The sequence below is a fragment of the Lathyrus oleraceus genome, chromosome 6 (genome assembly GCF_024323335.1).
Source record: "Lathyrus oleraceus cultivar Zhongwan6 chromosome 6, CAAS_Psat_ZW6_1.0, whole genome shotgun sequence".
Taxonomy (NCBI): Eukaryota; Viridiplantae; Streptophyta; class Magnoliopsida; order Fabales; family Fabaceae; genus Lathyrus; species Lathyrus oleraceus.
In genome coordinates this window covers 222,566,607-222,591,321 of record NC_066584.1, presented here as the reverse complement: position 1 = coordinate 222,591,321, position 24,715 = coordinate 222,566,607, and the positions used below count along the sequence as shown (strand labels likewise).

At 39.4% G+C, this 24,715-nt stretch overlaps 1 protein-coding gene across 1 annotated transcript in view; it reads right to left on the bottom strand.

Annotated features, from left to right (window-relative positions):
* The window catches only part of LOC127093032 (ABC transporter C family member 8), a 35,663-nt gene extending 12,191 nt beyond the window's left edge, over positions 1-23,472 (bottom strand). Inside the window, exons 1-4 of the mRNA XM_051031930.1 lie at positions 23,305-23,472; positions 21,086-23,025; positions 20,623-20,943; positions 20,405-20,491 (exon numbers count right to left, since the gene is read on the bottom strand). Of these exons, the coding sequence (XP_050887887.1) occupies positions 20,405-20,491; positions 20,623-20,943; positions 21,086-23,025; positions 23,305-23,329 (2,373 nt within the window). The 5' untranslated portion in view covers positions 23,330-23,472. The remainder of the gene's footprint in view (positions 1-20,404; positions 20,492-20,622; positions 20,944-21,085; positions 23,026-23,304) is intronic.
* Positions 23,473-24,715: the final 1,243 nt, after the last annotated feature.

The window sequence follows — 24,715 nt, the reverse complement described above, 5'->3', positions numbered from 1 at the left end:
ACAGGATAAGCTTTGAGGAGGAAAGTGACAAAGTTGACAAGGGTCAATATCAGAGATTAGTGGGAAAATTGATTTACTTGGCACACACTAGACCAGATTTGGCATATGCAGTCAGTGTGGTGAGTCAATTCATGCATGATCCGAGGGTGAGACATTTGCAGGCTGTAGACCGCGTTCTACAATATCTTAAAGCAACTTCAGGGAGAGGACTTTTGTTTAAAAGAGGTGGAAATCTAACTATGGAGACTTACACTGATGTGGATTATGCCGAATCAGTGAGTGACAGAAGATCTACGTCAGGCTATTGTACTTTTCTGTGTGGTAACCTTGTAGCTTGGAAGAGTAAGAAGCAAAGTGTAGTTGCTCGATCAAGCGCCGAGGCAGAATTTATAGCTATGGCACTAGGAATTTGTGAGCTATTGTGGATGAAACAAATTCTAGAAGACTTGAAGATACAATGTGAAGGTCCTATGAAATTGTTTTGTGACAATAAATCGGCTATTAGTATTGCTCATAATCCTGTTCAGCATGACAGGACTAAACACATTGAGATTGACCGACATTTTATCAAAGAGAAGTTGGATAGTGGACTGATAACTACATCTTACGTTCCTTCCGGGCATCAGCTGGCAGATGTGTTAACAAAAGGCTTACCAACAGAAAGATTCAGGCAACTTACTTGCGAGCTGGGAATGATAGATATCCATTCACCAGCTTGAGGGGGAGTGTTGTAAATATTAGATTGTAAATAGTAATTATTTCTATTAGTAATGAGGCCCATTAGTCAAAGTCCATTAGGTTTTCTATTCTCTCTTATTTAAAGCATGTAGATGTAACATGTAAGTATCACTTTTTAATATATCAGTAAAATATTTTACAACTTGAATACATCATGTTAAATATGTTCAATTGTAATCTATCATACCCCAAAATTTGCCCATTAATATTACAAGGCATTTTTCAAGACACTCCGACTTATTCTGCAAGGCACTAACCTTAAAGGGACAAAAGCCCAGCTCACAACAGGCCCACTCCAGAAAAGGGCCTAAACTGGCTTGCTCGCTAGGCGAGCAATTCCTTCGCCTAGCGAACCCCTCGTTATGACACTCGCCCCAGCGAAGCACCAGATCCAGTAAAATCCCAAAATAGCTTGCTCGCTAGGCGAGCAACTCCTTCGCCTAGCGAAGCTGGCAGACATCAGAATTTTCGGGCTTCATTCTGAGCCCATTAGGTCACAACAAGAGCATTATAAATAGCCAAGCTTCAGTCACGAAAAGGGACGGAGGGAAGACGGAGGGAAGACGGACGGAAACCCTGACACAGAAACCCTGGAGGCTACTTTAGAGAGTTCCGAGTGAAGAAACCCTGAAGGCCGCGCCTCCGCTCCGAAGCTACCGCCGCCCAACTCCATCCGATACCAAAAGCGATCAGTCTCTTCAACATAGCAGCTTAGTTGCAAGCAGGTTTGCGCATCACTATTGTTTTATGCTTTTAATCGGTAATCTCTATATACATAAAGCATCATGATTGAAGTTTCGAATATGTAATTTGATTTCACATGCGAATTTAAATATGCTTGAATATCATGAATGTTTGTCCATGCTATTCCTGTAATCAAGTGCCATACAAGTTCAGGTTTTCGGAGGTCATGCTGCTGTAAAACTCCAAACCCGTGGCCGCTCGCTAGCACATCGCTAAGCGAGCCTGTAGCGAGCATTCGCTGAGCCTTCGCTAGGCGAAGCAGAGGCGAACGGGACAGTGGCTGCTTTGTTTCTTTTCTATTCTGCCTTATGTCTATCCAACCAAGACTTATTATAATTCTGCATCATTTGACCTGAGATTATGACTGTTGTGTTGTAGTGCAATTTTCAATTATACTTTACTTTGATGCTCTAACCCGTGTGCTGAATTGTGTAAAGGTTTACATATTCCCGAGGAAATGGCCGGCTAGGTATTCCACTTTATGTGTGGGATACCCTTATGGAGATTCACCCTGAATTACTCAATTGATTTTAATGTATTAATTTCATGGTGAAGATCCACCCTAATGGCTTAATTGATCTTAATGTACTGATTTTAATATGGACCTAATTACTTAATCGACTACGGCTATCAAATTAATTGTAAAACTTTGCTTTTTAATACGCGATCTTGGACCTCTCTTTTGTTACCCTACGATTACGATATTATGGTCATGTCCCGCGAATATGGGGATATACTTAGCAAAGACCCTTCGGTTAAATCATCATAGTCCCTCGAATGTTGCCTTTGTCCCTCGATGACCCTTCGGTGTAGCCTACGGTTAAATGATGATCGTCCCTTCGAATGCTAAGGTATCCTCACAACTGTTGCCTTCAATGACCAATCGATGACCAATCGATGACCCTTCGATGACCCTTCTACATCCAAAGGATAAAACTGCTTACTTCTCAATAGTAAGGACAGTTTTACCCTCATAAAGATAGGAAATGCCCGGAAAGACCTCGGATAGGTATAACTCTTAATTGCTTATTCACATTGTGTTTTTCAGGACCTTACCACGGGGCAGACGATTGGAATTGCTAAGGAAAAGGAAGGGTTATACTACTTCTCTGATGACCATCCAAAGGTGTTGTCCTCCTGTTTCCAGTCTCAGTCTTCCTCTTCAGCCTCACAAATTTGGCTTCAGCACAAGCGTCTCGGTCATCCTCCATTTTATATAATTAAGTCTATGTTTCCGTCGTTGTTCTTACACCATTCTGTTGAGTCTTTTAAGTGTGATGTTTGTCAGTTGGCAAAACACAATCGTGTATCTTTTCCTTCCAGTTTTAATAAAAGTGATGAACCTTTTGATTTGATTCATTCTGATGTTTGGGGACCTGCCCCTACCTCTAATATTTTTGGTGCAAAATGGTTTGTCTCATTTATTGATGATTGTACTCGGGTAACTTGGATTTTCTTAATGAATACTAAATCCGAAGTACCACAAATATTTATCCAATTTTATAATATGGTACAAACGCAATTTGGGAAAGGCATAAAAAGAATTCGTTCTGACAATGGTAAAGAATATGTCAATCATACCTTTTCCAACTTCACTAGTAAACATGGCATTCTCCATGAATTCACATGTGTTGACACCCCACAATAAAACGGTGTCGCAGAAAGAAAAAATCGTCATTTACTTGAAGTTGCTAGATCTCTCCTTTTTCAAATGTCTGTTCCTACCTCTTATTGGGGTGAGGCAATTCTTACTGCTGCCTATTTGATTAACCGGGTCCCATCTCGAGTGTTAGGTAATAAAAGTCCTACCCAATTTATGCTTTCACGTTTTCCATCTGTTCCTATCTTACACACTCTTGAGTCTCGCATTTTTGGTTGTGTTGCTTTTGTTCATGTTCACAAACAATATCGCAACAAATTGGATCCCCGTGCTGTCAGATGTATCTTTCTGGGTTATGCACCCAACAAAAGAGGGTACAAATGTTATCATCCTCCGAGTCGAAAATTCTTTGTCTCCAAAGATGTCACCTTTCATGAAAATGTGTCATATTTCACTCGTTCTCAGTCTAGGGGGAGAACATAAGTGTCTTAGAGTCAGAGTCTGAGTCTGAGTCCGAGTTTCTGATCCTTGGTCCTAGCCTCCCTAGAACACCTATCAGTGTTCCCTCTCTTGAACCCGAGTTGTCACCTAGTTTGAGTTTGAGTCCTAGTTCAACACCTGAATCTGAGCCAGTAAGTGTTCCTGGTCCTTCAAGGCCTTCTGTTTTACAGGAATCAGCACCTCCAGCACCAACTCTAGTGTATCAGAGAAGAAGTAAACCTGACCTTCTCCAGAAACAAATTCAATCGCCTGAACCGGAGGTAAGTACTGAAAATGATTCCTCTAGTGATGATTGTGCCATTTCTGATACTTGTGACACTAATCCAGTTGATTTACCCATTGCTTTGAGGAAGGATAAAAGATCTTGTCCCTCCCTATATCGACACCCTATCTCTCAATATGTCTCCACTAAACATCTTTCCACACAATATCAAAGTTTTATTGCAGCTGTTGATTCTGTGAAAATCCCATCATCTGTTGAAGAAGCATTGCAAAATAGAAATTGGGTCCAAGCTATGGATGAGGAAATGAGAGCATTTGAAAAAAATGGTACTTGGGAGATTATTGAAAGGAAAAGAGACAAAAGTCCAGTTGGATGCAGATGGATCTATACTGTAAAGTACAAATCTGATGGTACACTTGATCGGTACAAAGCAAGACTAGTGGCAAAAGGTTATACTCAGACGTATGGTATTGATTATGAAGAGACATTTGCCCCAGTGGCAAAGATGAATACTGTTCGAATTTTACTATCTCTTGCTGCTTCATGTGGATGGGAATTGCAACAGTTTGATGTTAAAAATACGTTCTTGCATGGAGACTTAGAGGAAGAAGTGTATATGGAGATTCCACCAGGTGTTGGCATAACAAATGGAGCTAACAAGGTGTGTAGATTGAAGAAATCCTTATATGGACTAAAGCAGTCCCCTCGGGCATGGTTTGGAAGATTCACAAAGGCAATGATGTGTTTGGGCTATAAGCAAAGTCAAGGAGACCACACTTTATTTTTTAAACATTCACAAGGAGGAAAACTGACTGTACTTCTTGTGTATGTTGATGATATTATTGTTACAGGAGATGATTTGATTGAGAGACATTTCCTCAAAGAGAAATTATCAGCAGAGTTTGAGATGAAAGATCTTGGGCAACTCAAGTATTTCTTGGGAATTGAGGTAGCCTACTCAAAGCAAGGCATCTTTATTTCTCAAAGGAAGTATGTGCTTGATCTTTTGCAGGAAACTGGCAAACTTGGATGCAAACCTGCAAGTGTTCCCATTGAACAAAATCACAGGATAAGCTTTGAGGAGGAAAGTGACAAAGTTGACAAGGGTCAATATCAGAGATTAGTGGGAAAATTGATTTACTTGGCACACACTAGACCAGATTTGGCATATGCAGTCAGTGTGGTGAGTCAATTCATGCATGATCCGAGGGTGAGACATTTGCAGGCTGTAGACCGCGTTCTACAATATCTTAAAGCAACTTCAGGGAGAGGACTTTTGTTTAAAAGAGGTGGAAATCTAACTATGGAGACTTACACTGATGTGGATTATGCCGAATCAGTGAGTGACAGAAGATCTACGTCAGGCTATTGTACTTTTCTGTGTGGTAACCTTGTAGCTTGGAAGAGTAAGAAGCAAAGTGTAGTTGCTCGATCAAGCGCCGAGGCAGAATTTATAGCTATGGCACTAGGAATTTGTGAGCTATTGTGGATGAAACAAATTCTAGAAGACTTGAAGATACAATGTGAAGGTCCTATGAAATTGTTTTGTGACAATAAATCGGCTATTAGTATTGCTCATAATCCTGTTCAGCATGACAGGACTAAACACATTGAGATTGACCGACATTTTATCAAAGAGAAGTTGGATAGTGGACTGATAACTACATCTTACGTTCCTTCCGGGCATCAGCTGGCAGATGTGTTAACAAAAGGCTTACCAACAGAAAGATTCAGGCAACTTACTTGCGAGCTGGGAATGATAGATATCCATTCACCAGCTTGAGGGGGAGTGTTGTAAATATTAGATTGTAAATAGTAATTATTTCTATTAGTAATGAGGCCCATTAGTCAAAGTCCATTAGGTTTTCTATTCTCTCTTATTTAAAGCATGTAGATGTAACATGTAAGTATCACTTTTTAATATATCAGTAAAATATTTTACAACTTGAATACATCATGTTAAATATGTTCAATTGTAATCTGTCATACCCCAAAATTTGCCCATTAATATTACAAGGCATTTTTCAAGACACTCCGACTTATTCTGCAAGGCACTAACCTTAAAGGGACAAAAGCCCAGCTCACAACAGGCCCACTCCAGAAAAGGGCCTAAACTGGCTTGCTCGCTAGGCGAGCAATTCCTTCGCCTAGCGAACCCCTTGTTATGACACTCGCCCCAGCGAAGCACCAGATCCAGTAAAAGCCCAAAATAGCTTGCTCGCTAGGCGAGCAACTCCTTCGCCTAGCGAAGCTGGCAGACATCAGAATTTTCGGGCTTCATTCTGAGCCCATTAGGTCACAACAAGAGCATTATAAATAGCCAAGCTTCAGTCACGAAAAGGGACGGAGGGAAGACGGAGGGAAGACGGACGGAAACCCTGGCACAGAAACCCTGGAGGCTACTTTAGAGAGTTCCGAGTGAAGAAACCCTGAAGGCCGCGCCTCCGCTCCGAAGCTACCGCCGCCCAACTCCATCCGATACCAAAAGCGATCAGTCTCTTCAACATAGCAGCTTAGTTGCAAGCAGGTTTGCGCATCACTATTGTTTTATGCTTTTAATCGGTAATCTCTATATACATAAAGCATCATGATTGAAGTTTCGAATATGTAATTTGATTTCACATGCGAATTTAAATATGCTTGAATATCATGAATGTTTGTCCATGCTATTCCTGTAATCAAGTGCCATACAAGTTCAGGTTTTCGGAGGTCATGCTGCTGTAAAACTCCAAACCCGTGGCCGCTCGCTAGCACATCGCTAAGCGAGCCTGTAGCGAGCATTCGTTGAGCCTTCGCTAGGCGAAGCAGAGGCGAACGGGACAGTGGCTGCTTTGTTTCTTTTCTATTCTGCCTTATGTCTATCCAACCAAGACTTATTATAATTCTGCATCATTTGACCTGAGATTATGACTGTTGTGTTGTAGTGCAATTTTCAATTATACTTTACTTTGATGCTCTAACCCGTGTGCTGAATTGTGTAAAGGTTTACATATTCCCGAGGAAATGGCCGGCTAGGTATTCCACTTTATGTGTGGGATACCCTTATGGAGATTCACCCTGAATTACTCAATTGATTTTAATGTATTAATTTCATGGTGAAGATCCACCCTAATGGCTTAATTGATCTTAATGTACTGATTTTAATATGGACCTAATTACTTAATCGACTACGGCTATCAAATTAATTGTAAAACTTTGCTTTTTAATATGCGATCTTGGACCTCTCTTTTGTTACCCTACGATTACGGTATTATGGTCATGTCCCGCGAATATGGGGATATACTTAGCAAAGACCCTTCGGTTAAATCATCATAGTCCCTCGAATGTTGCCTTTGTCCCTCGATGACCCTTCGGTGTAGCCTACGGTTAAATGATGATCGTCCCTTCGAATGCTAAGGTATCCTCACAACTGTTGCCTTCAATGACCAATCGATGACCAATCGATGACCCTTCGATGACCCTTCTACATCCAAAGGATAAAACTGCTTACTTCTCAATAGTAAGGACAGTTTGACCCTCATAAAGATAGGAAATGCCCGGAAAGACCTCGGATAGGTATAACTCTTAATTGCTTATTCACAATTTAAAACTACTTTTCACACCTTACACCTTTCTAAACCTCCATTAGAAAATCACCACTTGGCATACATTCGCACTAGAATCATTGCCGAGTTATATTTTTCTAAACTATTTTCAAAACTAAACGAGATAACCACTTTGTGTACATTCATTCAAGAATCATTACAAAGTTAAATTCTCCTTTTCAAAAACATTTCCTACACATTTCCCAACCACTTTTTCAAACTAGAAAAACATAAATGATTGAGCAATTAAGAGCCCATAGATAACCATGGATACAAAGGGTGCTAACACCTTCCCTTTGTATAATGTACCTCCCGAACCTAAGAATCTAAATTAAGGTCTTTCCTGTTCTTTTCCACCTTTCCTTATTGGATAAAAGAAAAGTCGGTGGCGACTCTTGCTAACCGCGACATTGCGATTAAAAAACACATTAAAGTCAGTTCACCGTATGACAGAACTGGCGACTCTGCCGGGGACTTACAAAGAGAGGTCACCTTAAAAATCATTTATGTTTCAAATTGTTCCTTCTTTTAAGGGAATTTTTGAGTGAAAGATCCTACACTCGGATCTAGTGTACCTTAGGTAAGTAGCAATAGATCATCGCGACTATCCGGCGTATACTGGAATGGTTAAAATGATGGCTACGGTTAATGTGACACTTTGGATGTCCTGATGTTCCTCATGTTTACTTGAGGAAAAATTTGGCATTCGCATGGTGTCATCAAAGCATTAACCAGACCTTTAGAACCCTAATTGACTCATCCTAGCCATTAGAAAGTAGTGAGATAACTGACTTCGTTTCCGACTGGGGTTGGTTAAGACTCGATACTACACTCTTTGAGATTGGACTTTAGGGAAGCTTTGGTCAACCACTTGGTGTTGCACTGAAGTGGACTTAAAGAAAGGTCGATGATTTGAGATCCTTCTAGAACCCGGTTACTATTCTAGGACAGGTTGAACCAACCAAACTTCAGTGGGGAGGGTACTTACCTATGGAACTCATGCAAGCCTTAAAACTTAGGAATGATGGTTGTGTGACTTGCTTGTGCTTGTTATTTACTTAACATCATAACATCATCATAACATCATGGCATTGAACTAACCATTTCGAGGACTTAGGGATTTAACTTTGCTCTATTTTGTAAAAAAAAAAAGTTTCCTTTTTTGGTAGTTTATGCAAAGTTAAATTCCAAAAGTCCTTGAAAACATTTCATACATTGCATAACATAACATTGCATAACAGGTTTCTAAAGGGATCAATGTTCTCACGGTTTTCATGCAAACAGAAAAATGGATCTCGAACAAACTGTCAAAGATCTCCAGACTCAGAATGCTCAACTCCAGGAGATGATCTCGAACTTATCCAAGGGGCAGGAAGAACTGAAGGCTCTCTTGCTCGAGAAGAAAAAAGACAAGAAATCTGTGAGGCACATTAACCCGGGAAGAAGGCAGTTTACGAAGATCAATATGACTTTAGCACAAGCACTGCAGGGTATGCTAAAAGCAAATTTAATTACCCTCAGAGATCCTCCTGCAAAACCCAACACTACTTCTCCTAGTTATAATCCCAACGCCAGGTGTGCGTATCACTCCGATAACCCCGGGCATAATACAAACGATTGTTGGTCGTTGAAGAATAAAATTCAGGATATGATCGACGCCGGAGAATTTGAATTGGATCCGCCTGAGACTCTTAATGTCATCACTGCCCCCCCTGCCTAATCATGACAAGACTGTCAATGCTGTGGAAGATGCTGATAACGATTGTGACTGGGATAGCCGGATTTTCCCAACAATTGGTGACGGACTCAATAATTGGAAGGCTGAAGACACTATCCCGATTTCCTTTAGTCAGGAGTAATTGTTATTGCCTATTTTAGTGTTGCAACTTTTTAGTTTTTACAATTGAACTTCTTAAAGCATTGTGTCTATGCCCGGGACACAATAGCTAATTTGTTAAGGGTTTTGTCATTTCATAAGCATATTCATATTCAATAAATCAATGGGCTTTTTGCATTCAAATATTGCGCTCTTTATCTTTCCTGTCATCTTTTAAACAAGCTATGTTTTCTTGCACACACTCACGTAACAAATTGCAGATCCATAGCCACTCTGGATCCTGTTGATAATAATTTTGCTACTGTTCATTATGACTTTGGAAATCCGATCTACCAAGCCGAGGATGGAAGCGAGGAAGATTGTGAAGTCCCTGGAGAACTTGCCCGACTACTGCAAGAAGAAAAGACTATACAGCCGCATGAGGAATCAACTGAAATTGTAAATCTGGGTACTGAAATAAACAAGAAAGAAGTCAGAGGTTTCTTGGGGCACTCGAATTACATTGCCCGATTCATTCCACACTTGACTGCTACCTGCAAACCCATCTTCAAATTACTAAAAAAGAAAAATCAAGAGATGGTATGGAATGATGAATGACAAAATCAAGAAGTATCTCCAAGAACCTCCAATTCTGATACCACCAGTTGAAGAAAGACCTCTCATCATGTATTTGACCGTGTTAGAAAATTCAATGAGGTGTGTGTTGGGGCAACATGACGAGTCTGGTCGAAAAGAGCATGCCATATACTGCCTTAGCAAAAGGTACCGACTGTGAAACAAGATACTCACAGCTCGAGAAAGCTTGCTGTGCTTTGGCTTGGGCTGCTCGCCGACTAAGACAGTATATGTTGAATCATACCACTTTATTGACTTCTAAGATTGATTCTATCAAATATCTATTTGAGAAACCTGCTGTCTCCTGAAAGAGTTATCACTGACAATGGTACTAATTTGAACAACAAGATGATTACTGAACTCTGCACGCAGTTCAAAATAAAACACCATAACTCTTCTCCGTACCGGCCAAAGATGAACGGCGCCGTGGAGGCTGCTAATAAGAGTATCAAGAAGATCATACAAAGGATGGCAGTAACGTACAAAGACTGGCATGAGATGTTACCATTCGCTCTCCACGGTTATCGCACTTCAGTGCGCACTTCGACAGGGGCAACTCCGTTCTCTTTAGTCTATGGAATGGAAGCCATCTTACCAGTGGAAGTTCAGATTCCCTCTCTAAGAATCATGAAAGAGGCGGGCTTAGATGAAGATGAACGGATTCAGACTCGACTCGATCAGATAAATTTGATTGAAGAGACTCGCGGCTGTTTGTCATAGGCAGATATATCAGAAGCGCATGATCCAGGCATTTAACAAAAAGGTCAAGAGACAGGTATATCAAATTGGCGACTTGGTGATCAAGCGTATCATTCTACCGCAAGGTGATCCCAGAGGTAAATGGACTCCCACATACGAAGGGCCATGTATGGTTAAGAAGATACTCTCTGGTGGAGCCATGATACTTGCTACAATGGACGGCGAAGATTTCCCGCATCCTGTGAACGCGGACATAGTTAAAAAATACTACGCATAAAAGAGACCCGCTAGGTCGACGTATCTAGGCAAAAGTAAGGGCATCCCGGCGAACCAAAAGGGTTCGGGCAAAAATTAGGGATAAACATATAAAAATGTACACCCGGCAAGTCGAAAACCTGAAAAGGCGGCTTGGGCAAAAAAGGGTATCCTGGTGGACTGAAAACCTGAAAAGGCGGTCCAGGCAAAAATTAGGGATTAAAGCGTATGACTATGTCCTGTTCCCAGTCAGCTTCACCCAAGTTCAAAGGACTGAACAAGCTAATCACTTCTATCCGACAGCAGGAGATGAGATGCTTGAAGACATAATGACAGTAGTGGAATTAGAATCGATAGGACTTTTTTTTGCATAGCTTCCTCTTTGTTTGCCTGACAATTTCCTCTTACTAGGATTTCTGTCTCCTTGTACACAAACTGCCTGTTTACGGGCCCTCTTTCAAATCAATACAATTTTATTTCCAAAAAGATGATTTCGTTTTTACTTTTCTGTTTTGTTTGCGTAAACGTCCATTGGTTTAATTCGAATTGATTTATGCATCTGAATATGATCAATGTTTACCAGAAATGCATGCCCAGAATAGCAATAGCAATTACTACACGACTTCAGGATCGAGGAGAAGGTCTAATCATGCTTCCCGATGAATCCGTTGCTAATTCTATTCCCCAACAAAAACCAACTATTTCCCAGAAGAGGTTGGCATTACCAGACAGACTGGTCATCTCTTCCAGCCCTAGCCAGGCTCTGTTGAGTATATCTCTACCATCAGATAAAAGTCAAATACCCCTAGCTAAGGAAGGGTCATCAATACAAATATCTCCGACCAGAAGACTGAGATTTATTTCCCCAGTAGAGTCCCCTGGAAGAACGTTTCAGACACATAGTGCATTCATTACATCATTTCACATCACATACCTACATACAATTTTCATTCCGCATCATATACATTACATCATTTCATAACATATACATGTATACAATGCTCTCATTTATTCCAGACGCATAATTCACTCATTACATCATTTCACAGCACACGCATGCATACAACATTTGCATCTCATGCATCATGACATGGCATGAAGCTAACTTTATTTTTCAGGTTAATTATCCTCTTGATACAATCAAAACAAAGGTCCATTCAGACGGACAGCTTTATCAATTACATTCAGGATTCAACTACATCTTTCAGATATACTCCATGTCAACATTCATTCTGACATCCTCCTTACGATGGCATCTATAAGCTCATCCCAGACATTTATCGCAAATACAACATACACAAATACTATCAGATTCAGCCTAACGTACGGTTCGTTCTGATTCAGCCCAACATATGACTCCTTCAACTCAGATACGATCTAGCGTACGATCCATTCTGACCTTCAATAACTCAAATACAGTCTAATGTACGATCCAGTTAGACCTTCATATCCTCAGATGCTACCTAGTGTACGGTACATTTCTGAAGTGTAGTCTAGCATATGACTACCCCCTTTTATAATCAGATTCAGCCTAATGGACGGCTCATTCTGCTGCTCAGATGCTACCTAGTGTACGGTACATTTCTGAAGTGTAGTCTAGCATATGACTACCCCCTTTTATAAAAAAAATTCAGCCTAATGGACGGCTCATTCTGCTCAGATACGGTTTAATGTACGACCCAGTTAGACCTTCATCTGCTCAGATGCTACCTAGTGTACGGTACATTTCTGAAGTGTAGTCTAGCATATGACTACCCCCTTTTATAATCAGATTCAGCCTAATGGACGGCTCATTCTGCTCAGATACGGTTTAATGTACGACCCAGTTAGACCTTCATCTGCTCAGATGCTACCTAGTGTACGGTACATTTCTGAAGTGTAGTCTAGCATACGACTACCCCTTTCATCGTCAGATTCAGCCTAATGGACGGCTCATTCTGCTCAGATACGGTTTAATGTACGACCCAGTTAGACCTTCATCTCCTCAGATGCTACCTAGTGTACGGTACATTTCTGAAGTGTAGTCTAGCGTACGACTACCCCCTTTCATCTTCAGACACAGCCTAACGGACGACTCATCCTGCAACTCCAATACGGTCTAGCATAAGACCCATTTGGATCTTCAACTCAGATACGATCTAGCATACGATCCGGTCTGATCTTCTATCCCCAGTGAAATCACCCGCTTAATGGAGGTTTCGTCCTGCAACTCAGAGACGATCTAGCGTACAATCCATTCTGATTTTTCATCCTCAGCGAAGTCACCCGCCTAATGAACAAATCACTCTGGTATTCAGATACGGTCTAGCGTATGATCCATGCTGATCCCTTATCCCCAGCAGCGTATAACACACTCTGACTCCCCAACGAGGTCGACAGCATAATGGATAACTCACTATACGGGCTAGCGTATGACCCGGTACGACATCCATGTCTTCAGATATCGTCTAATGTACGACGCACTCTGAAGCTCTCATCATCAAATTCCCTGGATGGCATCTTTAAGCCCATCTCCATCAAGACTAGCTCCTGATTGACAAGCGCAAATTTTTGGGGGCATTCTAGTGTTCAATAATCTTCCACCTCTAGACCGCGAATGGTGCACATACCATTCTACTCTCTCGGTTCAAGAATATTGAACAGGGGCAGCTGTCATACCCCAAAATTTGCCCATTAATATTACAAGGCATTTTTCAAGACACTCCGACTTATTCTGCAAGGCACTAACCTTAAAGGGACAAAAGCCCAGCTCACAACAGGCCCACTCCAGAAAAGGGCCTAAACTGGCTTGCTCGCTAGGCGAGCAATTCCTTCGCCTAGCGAACCCCTCGTTATGACACTCGCCCCAGCGAAGCACCAGATCCAGTAAAATCCCAAAATAGCTTGCTCGCTAGGCGAGCAACTCCTTCGCCTAGCGAAGCTGGCAGACATCAGAATTTTCGGGCTTCATTCTGAGCCCATTAGGTCACAACAAGAGCATTATAAATAGCCAAGCTTCAGTCACGAAAAGGGACGGAGGGAAGACGGAGGGAAGACGGACGGAAACCCTGACACAGAAACCCTGGAGGCTACTTTAGAGAGTTCCGAGTGAAGAAACCCTGAAGGCCGCGCCTCCGCTCCGAAGCTACCGCCGCCCAACTCCATCCGATACCAAAAGCGATCAGTCTCTTCAACATAGCAGCTTAGTTGCAAGCAGGTTTGCGCATCACTATTGTTTTATGCTTTTAATCGGTAATCTCTATATACATAAAGCATCATGATTGAAGTTTCGAATATGTAATTTGATTTCACATGCGAATTTAAATATGCTTGAATATCATGAATGTTTGTCCATGCTATTCCTGTAATCAAGTGCCATACAAGTTCAGGTTTTCGGAGGTCATGCTGCTGTAAAACTCCAAACCCGTGGCCGCTCGCTAGCACATCGCTAAGCGAGCCTGTAGCGAGCATTCGCTGAGCCTTCGCTAGGCGAAGCAGAGGCGAACGGGACAGTGGCTGCTTTGTTTCTTTTCTATTCTGCCTTATGTCTATCCAACCAAGACTTATTATAATTCTGCATCATTTGACCTGAGATTATGACTGTTGTGTTGTAGTGCAATTTTCAATTATACTTTACTTTGATGCTCTAACCCGTGTGCTGAATTGTGTAAAGGTTTACATATTCCCGAGGAAATGGCCGGCTAGGTATTCCACTTTATGTGTGGGATACCCTTATGGAGATTCACCCTGAATTACTCAATTGATTTTAATGTATTAATTTCATGGTGAAGATCCACCCTAATGGCTTAATTGATCTTAATGTACTGATTTTAATATGGACCTAATTACTTAATCGACTACGGCTATCAAATTAATTGTAAAACTTTGCTTTTTAATACGCGATCTTGGACCTCTCTTTTGTTACCCTACGATTACGATATTATGGTCATGTCCCGCGAATATGGGGATATACTTAGCAAAGACCCTTCGGTTAAATCATCATAGTCCCTCGAATGTTGCCTTTGTCCCTCGATGACCCTTCGGTGTAGCCTACGGTTAAATGATGATCGTCCCTTCGAATGCTAAGGTATCCTCACAACTGTTGCCTTCAATGACCAATCGATGACCAATCGATGACCCTTCGATGACCCTTCTACATCCAAAGGATAAAACTGCTTACTTCTCAATAGTAAGGACAGTTTTACCCTCATAAAGATAGGAAATGCCCGGAAAGACCTCGGATAGGTATAACTCTTAATTGCTTATTCACATTGTGTTTTTCAGGACCTTACCACGGGGCAGACGATTGGAATTGCTAAGGAAAAGGAAGGGTTATACTACTTCTCTGATGACCATCCAAAGGTGTTGTCCTCCTGTTTCCAGTCTCAGTCTTCCTCTTCAGCCTCACAAATTTGGCTTCAGCACAAGCGTCTCGGTCATCCTCCATTTTATATAATTAAGTCTATGTTTCCGTCGTTGTTCTTACACCATTCTGTTGAGTCTTTTAAGTGTGATGTTTGTCAGTTGGCAAAACACAATCGTGTATCTTTTCCTTCCAGTTTTAATAAAAGTGATGAACCTTTTGATTTGATTCATTCTGATGTTTGGGGACCTGCCCCTACCTCTAATATTTTTGGTGCAAAATGGTTTGTCTCATTTATTGATGATTGTACTCGGGTAACTTGGATTTTCTTAATGAATACTAAATCCGAAGTACCACAAATATTTATCCAATTTTATAATATGGTACAAACGCAATTTGGGAAAGGCATAAAAAGAATTCGTTCTGACAATGGTAAAGAATATGTCAATCATACCTTTTCCAACTTCACTAGTAAACATGGCATTCTCCATGAATTCACATGTGTTGACACCCCACAATAAAACGGTGTCGCAGAAAGAAAAAATCGTCATTTACTTGAAGTTGCTAGATCTCTCCTTTTTCAAATGTTTGTTCCTACCTCTTATTGGGGTGAGGCAATTCTTACTGCTGCCTATTTGATTAACCGGGTCCCATCTCGAGTGTTAGGTAATAAAAGTCCTACCCAATTTATGCTTTCACGTTTTCCATCTGTTCCTATCTTACACACTCTTGAGTCTCGCATTTTTGGTTGTGTTGCTTTTGTTCATGTTCACAAACAATATCGCAACAAATTGGATCCCCGTGCTGTCAGATGTATCTTTCTGGGTTATGCACCCAACAAAAGAGGGTACAAATGTTATCATCCTCCGAGTCGAAAATTCTTTGTCTCCAAAGATGTCACCTTTCATGAAAATGTGTCATATTTCACTCGTTCTCAGTCTAGGGGGAGAACATAAGTGTCTTAGAGTCAGAGTCTGAGTCTGAGTCCGAGTTTCTGATCCTTGGTCCTAGCCTCCCTAGAACACCTATCAGTGTTCCCTCTCTTGAACCCGAGTTGTCACCTAGTTTGAGTTTGAGTCCTAGTTCAACACCTGAATCTGAGCCAGTAAGTGTTCCTGGTCCTTCAAGGCCTTCTGTTTTACAGGAATCAGCACCTCCAGCACCAACTCTAGTGTATCAGAGAAGAAGTAAACCTGACCTTCTCCAGAAACAAATTCAATCGCCTGAACCGGAGGTAAGTACTGAAAATGATTCCTCTAGTGATGATTGTGCCATTTCTGATACTTGTGACACTAATCCAGTTGATTTACCCATTGCTTTGAGGAAGGATAAAAGATCTTGTCCCTCCCTATATCGACACCCTATCTCTCAATATGTCTCCACTAAACATCTTTCCACACAATATCAAAGTTTTATTGCAGCTGTTGATTCTGTGAAAATCCCATCATCTGTTGAAGAAGCATTGCAAAATAGAAATTGGGTCCAAGCTATGGATGAGGAAATGAGAGCATTTGAAAAAAATGGTACTTGGGAGATTATTGAAAGGAAAAGAGACAAAAGTCCAGTTGGATGCAGATGGATCTATACTGTAAAGTACAAATCTGATGGTACACTTGATCGGTACAAAGCAAGACTAGTGGCAAAAGGTTATACTCAGACGTATGGTATTGATTATGAAGAGACATTTGCCCCAGTGGCAAAGATGAATACTGTTCGAATTTTACTATCTCTTGCTGCTTCATGTGGATGGGAATTGCAACAGTTTGATGTTAAAAATACGTTCTTGCATGGAGACTTAGAGGAAGAAGTGTATATGGAGATTCCACCAGGTGTTGGCATAACAAATGGAGCTAACAAGGTGTGTAGATTGAAGAAATCCTTATATGGACTAAAGCAGTCCCCTCGGGCATGGTTTGGAAGATTCACAAAGGCAATGATGTGTTTGGGCTATAAGCAAAGTCAAGGAGACCACACTTTATTTTTTAAACATTCACAAGGAGGAAAACTGACTGTACTTCTTGTGTATGTTGATGATATTATTGTTACAGGAGATGATTTGATTGAGAGACATTTCCTCAAAGAGAAATTATCAGCAGAGTTTGAGATGAAAGATCTTGGGCAACTCAAGTATTTCTTGGGAATTGAGGTAGCCTACTCAAAGCAAGGCATCTTTATTTCTCAAAGGAAGTATGTGCTTGATCTTTTGCAGGAAACTGGCAAACTTGGATGCAAACCTGCAAGTGTTCCCATTGAACAAAATCACAGGATAAGCTTTGAGGAGGAAAGTGACAAAGTTGACAAGGGTCAATATCAGAGATTAGTGGGAAAATTGATTTACTTGGCACACACTAGACCAGATTTGGCATATGCAGTCAGTGTGGTGAGTCAATTCATGCATGATCCGAGGGTGAGACATTTGCAGGCTGTAGACCGCGTTCTACAATATCTTAAAGCAACTTCAGGGAGAGGACTTTTGTTTAAAAGAGGTGGAAATCTAACTATGGAGACTTACACTGATGTGGATTATGCCGAATCAGTGAGTGACAGAAGATCTACGTCAGGCTATTGTACTTTTCTGTGTGGTAACCTTGTAGCTTGGAAGAGTAAGAAGCAAAGTGTAGTTGCTCGATCAAGCGCCGAGGCAGAATTTATAGCTATGGCACTAGGAATTTGTGAGCTATTGTGGATGAAACAAATTCTAGAAGACTTGAAGATACAATGTGAAGGTCCTATGAAATTGTTTTGTGACAATAAATCGGCTATTAGTATTGCTCATAATCCTGTTCAGCATGACAGGACTAAACACATTGAGATTGACCGACATTTTATCAAAGAGAAGTTGGATAGTGGACTGATAACTACATCTTACGTTCCTTCCGGGCATCAGCTGGCAGATGTGTTAACAAAAGGCTTACCAACATAAAGATTCAGGCAACTTACTTGCGAGCTGGGAATGATAGATATCCATTCACCAGCTTGAGGGGGAGTGTTGTAAATATTAGATTGTAAATAGTAATTATTTCTATTAGTAATGAGGCCCATTAGTCAAAGTCCATTAGGTTTTCTATTCTCTCTTATTTAAAGCATGTAGATGTAACATGTAAGTATCACTTTTTAATATATCAGTAAAATATTTTACAACTTGAATACATCATGTTAAATATGTTCAATTGTAATCTGTCATACCCCAAAATTTGCCCATTAATATTACAAGGCATTTTTCAAGACACTCCGACTTATTCTGCAAGGCACTAACCTTAAAGGGACAAAAGCCCAGCTCACAACAGGCCCACTCCAGAAAAGGGCCTAAATTGGCTTGCTCGCTAGGCGAGCAATTCCTTCGCCTAGCGAACCCCTCGTTATGACACTCGCCCCAGCGAAGCACCAGATCCAGTAAAAGCCCAAAATAGCTTGCTCGCTAGGCGAGCAACTCCTTCGCCTAGCGAAGCTGGCAGACATCAGAATTTTCGGGCTTCATTCTGAGCCCATTAGGTCACAACAAGAGCATTATAAATAGCCAAGCTTCAGTCACGAAAAGGGACGGAGGGAAGACGGAGGGAAGACGGACGGAAACCCTGACACAGAAACCCTGGAGGCTACTTTAGAGAGTTCCGAGTGAAGAAACCCTGAAGGCCGCGCCTCCGCTCCGAAGCTACCGCCGCCCAACTCCATCCGATACCAAAAGCGATCAGTCTCTTCAACATAGCAGCTTAGTTGCAAGCAGGTTTGCGCATCACTATTGTTTTATGCTTTTAATCGGTAATCTCTATATACATAAAGCATCATGATTGAAGTTTCGAATATGTAATTTGATTTCACATGCGAATTTAAATATGCTTGAATATCATGAATGTTTGTCCATGCTATTCCTGTAATCAAGTGCCATACAAGTTCAGGTTTTCGGAGGTCATGCTGCTGTAAAACTCCAAACCCGTGGCCGCTCGCTAGCACATCGCTAAGCGAGCCTGTAGCGAGCATTCGCTGAGCCTTCGCTAGGCGAAGCAGAGGCGAACGGGACAGTGGCTGCTTTGTTTCTTTTCTATTCTGCCTTATGTCTATCCAACCAAGACTTATTATAATTCTGCATCATTTGACCTGAGATTATGACTGTTGTGTTGTAGTGCAATTTTCAATTATACTTTACTTTGATGCTCTAACCCGTGTGCTGAATTGTGTAAAGGTTTACATATTCCCGAGGAAATGGCCGGCTAGGTATTCCACTTTATGTGTGGGATACCCTTATGGAGATTCACCCTGAATTACTCAATTGATTTTAATGTATTAATTTCATGGTGAAGATCCACCCTAATGGCTTAATTGATCTTAATGTACTGATTTTAATATGGACCTAATTACTTAATCGACTACGGCTATCTAATTAATTGTAAAACTTTGCTTTTTAATATGCGATCTTGGACCTCTCTTTTGTTACCCTACGATTACGGTATTATGGTCATGTCCCGCGAATATGGGGATACACTTAGCAAAGACCCTTCGGTTAAATCATCATAGTCCCTCGAATGTTGCCTTTGTCCCTCGATGACCCTTCGGTGTAGCCTACGGTTAAATGATGATCGTCCCTTCGAATGCTAAGGTATCCTCACAACTGTTGCCTTCAATGACCAATCGATGACCAATCGATGACCCTTCGATGACCCTTCTACATCCAAAGGATAAAACTGCTTACTTCTCAATAGTAAGGACAGTTTTACCCTCATAAAGATAGGAAATGCCCGGAAAGACCTCGGATAGGTATAACTCTTAATTGCTTATTCACAATTTAAAACTACTTTTCACACCTTACACCTTTCTAAACCTCCATTAGAAAATCACCACTTGGTATACATTCGCACTAGAATCATTGCCGAGTTATATTTTTCTAAACTATTTTCAAAACTAAACGAGATAACCACTTTGTGTACATTCATTCAAGAATCATTACAAAGTTAAATTCTCCTTTTCAAAAACATTTCCTACACATTTCTCAACCACTTTTTCAAACTAGAAAAACATAAATGATTGAGCAATTAAGAGCCCATGGATAACCATGGATACAAAGGGTGCTAACACCTTCCCTTTGTATAATGTACCTCCCGAACCTAAGAATCTAAATTAAGGTCTTTCCTGTTCTTTTCCACCTTTCCTTATTGGATAAAAGAAAAGTCGGTGGCGACTCTTGCTAACCGCGACATTGCGATTAAAAAACACATTAAAGTCAGTTCACCGTATGACATAATCTAATAGGCATCTAAATGAAATACTTTACCAAGATAGTGTCAACTTCTGAGAGAAACTCCACTTGATGAGTAAGTAGAATGACAGTTTTCTCTCTTAAAGCAGTCATGACACATTCCTGTAATGTTGTAGGCGCAGTTAATTTGATATACGCCAAATGAGAATAATAATTTTATTATAACTAGCGGAACCTGTTTATCCGCTTTTAAATATAGATCAACAATTTAACATGATAAAAGGGATTCTTACATTGAATAGTATTGCAGCTGTATGTGCATCAACTGCACTGAAAGGATCATCAAGGAGATAGATATCAGCATCATTGTAGACTGCTCTAGCTAGTTGAATCCTTTGTTTTTGTCCTCCACTCATGTTTATCCCTCTCTGACCAATTTCTGTAAGATCACCATGGCTAAAATCTTTGATATCCTTATCTAAAGCACATGCTTTGATTGCTTTCTCGTATCTTGTTTTGTCCATTGGCTTGCCAAAGAGTATATTATCTTGAACTGTTCCACTTTGAATCCATGAAGATTGGGAAACATAGGCAAAAGTGCCACCTACATTAACCTGTTTTCCATTATAGTGAAATATCATAAGGGGGAAAAGTGTAAGATACTAATATATTCCTTATTCATATGAGTTTGGCATGTTAAAATTTAAATGTGAAAATATCCAAGTCAATTCTAAATGAGTTATATTAGAAACTTACCGTTCCTGACATCTTAGGGATCTCTCCAAGTATTGCATACAAAAGTGATGATTTCCCAGCTCCAACTGGTCCACAAACTGCGATTTTATGTCTCCATTTGATTTCTAAATTCACATCTGCTAAAGTTGGAGACACAGATTCAGGATCCCAAATGAAGTTGCCATCTTGAACTTCCACAGCATTAACCGGACACTCCTTGAATTTTCTTTCACTACCATCATTGTTTAGTTCTTCATCGAGCAAAAAGTTATTAAGACGATCGAAGGAAACCTTAACTTGAATCATAATGGATAGAGCCTCTGGGACCATTCTAACAGGCTCTGCCAAGTTCCTCAGTGTTGCAAGAACTGTGAAAATAGTTTCAGCATTTAATGGTGCACTCTTGGTGACAGCACATCCAAGAAAAACAACAGCAGAAATAACAGTAGGAGACATCCAATAAAGAAATGAACCAGAAGCTTTCAAGATTTGTGCCTTAGACAACCATACAAACTCTTTATCGCGTAGTGACTGGACTAAGTTCTTGAATTTTTCTTCCCATGATTGTAACTTAATGATCTTCATACTATTTAGAATCTCTGAAGTCGATCGAAGACGCTCATCCTGTGCAATCATAAACTGTGACTGGCAATTTTGTAGGATCCGTGCAAATGGCACATTAAGAAATCCACATATAAGAAGGGGAACCAAACCAGGAAGAGCACCAATACCAACAACACCAAAAAGGATACCAATGGAAAGAACAAGTTGCAATGCAGAAGTCCATGTTATATGAAACCACCAGGGAAATTCTCCCATTCTATATGCATCAACAGAAATGTAGTTCACAATTTCTCCAGCCGCATGTCGTGATCTTGCTGAGCTAGAAAGCTTTAGCTGCTTTCGATAAACTGCTACCATCAGAGCTGACCTCATTTTCAACCCTGATCTCCTTGAGTTAAAAAACCAATGTCTTTGAGACAAAGACTCAAACAGTTTGGTGACAATCAAAAAACCAACTATGGAAAGACCTTGTCTAAGATCTGGCTCAGTTCTATTGGAGTAGTTAACAAAAGCATAGAGTATGAGAGGTGAAACAGCAACAGAAACAGTTCTGATTAATCCATAAAAAGCTATTAACATGTTTTCACCAAAGTAAGTTCTAACAATAGACCAAAGAACCAAACTATTTGTATTATTCTTTTCTCTCTCTCTAACAAGTGATTCCCAGGCATGAACAAATTTTTGATAGGCCATGTTTGCTTCATCTTCAGAAACAAGGGAAGGGATTTCATCAAGATCTAGTGGCTTTGAGTAACCTAAAATGAGTAAAGAATTGATCCAAGAGAAAACCAACTTGCTTAGAAAAGTAGCATGACCAAGTCCTGTTTGATTAGTTTCAAATTTTTGATCTAATAGTGGTTCAGATAAACCTTGTTGGACATTATGATTTCCGAAAAAACCAAGATTTTGAATGGCACAATATAGAAGAAGGAAATGTACAAGCCACTGTACAATATCAAAAGTTTCAATTGCATGATTTTGGAATAGAATTTCAATGTTGAGAGATGAAACCAACACACAAGAAAATAACCACCATATAGAGTTTAATATTCTTATCCATTTGAGTCTCTGAAGAATCAAAGAAACAGAAAAAGAAATCCAAATGATTCCTCTGATAATACAAGTTAACCATTTCAGTTTTTGCTCAGATTCAGATATGATATTCCACAATCCAACAGTGAAAAATGAAATGCTAACAATAGCACAACAGATTGAGGCAATAAGAAAAGTCCAGCATTTTGTATGGCTTTGATTTGATGAAGATTTTGTGATGAAAGTGATAAGCAAAGATGTGAAGTAGAGAAAGAGAAAGAGTATGTTGATTGTGTCTATTAAGGTCCTTTGAAAGCATAAAGAAGCGAAATCAAAATTGGTGAGACAAATCCATGAAATTTCACCTGCATGTATATAATCCAAGAATGAAAAATGCCATAACAACAACAAACTATGACTTTAAAGAAACAAGAGATCATTATTTTCTGTATAAATGAACAGAATAACATAACAATCTTTCACGGAGATGAAGAGTTAAGTGCATAAACAAGAGATCATTATTTTCTGTATAAATGAACTCATGATAGTTGTGACGTGGCATACATATATTAAATGGTGCAAAAAAGCATGAAACTATTTCATAAAATCAAACATAGTTGTGAGTGAAAAAGAATCAAAGTTACCAAAGGAATTGCAAAAGGAAGCCATTTTTTGGAGCTTGAATTTGAATTGTTTGTTCCGATTGTTCTCTACTCAACTCAGCAGCAGAACAGACTCGTAACGGTTGTGAACCACATGCTCTTCACATTTTAACAAAACATTGTCCAATTAATTTGCGATGTGTTTATAATAACTGCTACAAGTTACCGTCTTATTTATAAAAGACAAAGACTATTTACTTTTTAAATTTATTGAATAATTAATATATCAGATATATCACATATTCGATGAATTTCTTATAAATAGGACAGGAGATACTATTATTCGATCAAACTTACCTAATCTATTCGTAAAATGTGAATCGTCTACCCTAAATATATACTATATTCAATGCATGTCTTCCTATTGTGGACGGTAAGAACCACGATGTGATGTGCGTGGTGTCATAGGAAAAAAGGGTTCTTTGAAGCATTTCATCAAACAGGTTTGTTGCTTAAAGGATTCAAGAAATGGAAATATAATGGCTGTTGATAAAAAAATTGTAGTTTTGGAATGAGTTCCATTAATTTTGTTGTCTAGGGACTAAACACAGAAAAAAACTGATTAGGGCAAGACTAATTAAAACAATGAACCAGTCATTTCTCTTTAAACACGTCATTCCTGTGTTTTTTTCTTTCAAATTTGCTTTCGCTTTAAACGCGTCATCATTCCTGTGTTTTTTTTTTTTCAAAATTAATTAGGGTTTTCTCACTTGTGAAATTGACTTTAAAACCGCTTCCATTTTGAATCATTGGTGCATTTTCGCTTGATCCATATAATTTGACTATAATTTCCCATGGTGCAAAATTACAGTCATATATGATTCAATTGAATTTCAAAAACTTTAAAAAAATAATTATCCTCATTATTATTCTTTCTTCTTATTTTCTATTTTTACTTTTTATTTCACTCTTATTATTAATTCAAAAAACACACTTTTAAAAAATTATTGATCTAGTATATCTCAATAAATTATTTATATTAAATATAAATAAATAGAGAAAAAGACTATGCATTGACAGTGTAAAATATTTTTACACTGTCAACCAATCAAAGACGTTTATCCCGCCAAATCACACGTTTAATTTTAAAATAATGGTATGACATGGTAGAATATTATAATTATATTGGATAATGGTATAAAAAAAGTTTACACCGACGGTACACTACCTTTAATCTCAAATAAATATTATAATTAAAAATTTAATTTCAAATAAATAATTTATCCTCATTTAATTCAAATAATATATAAAAGATTTAATTACAGTTTTTAATTCCCTAATTTTATTTCATTCCTCTTATTTTAAATTTAAATAGTTTTGTTTTCTCTATTTTAAATTTAAATAGTTTTAATATCCATATTTTAAATTTAAACTATTTTGATCTCCCTCTCAA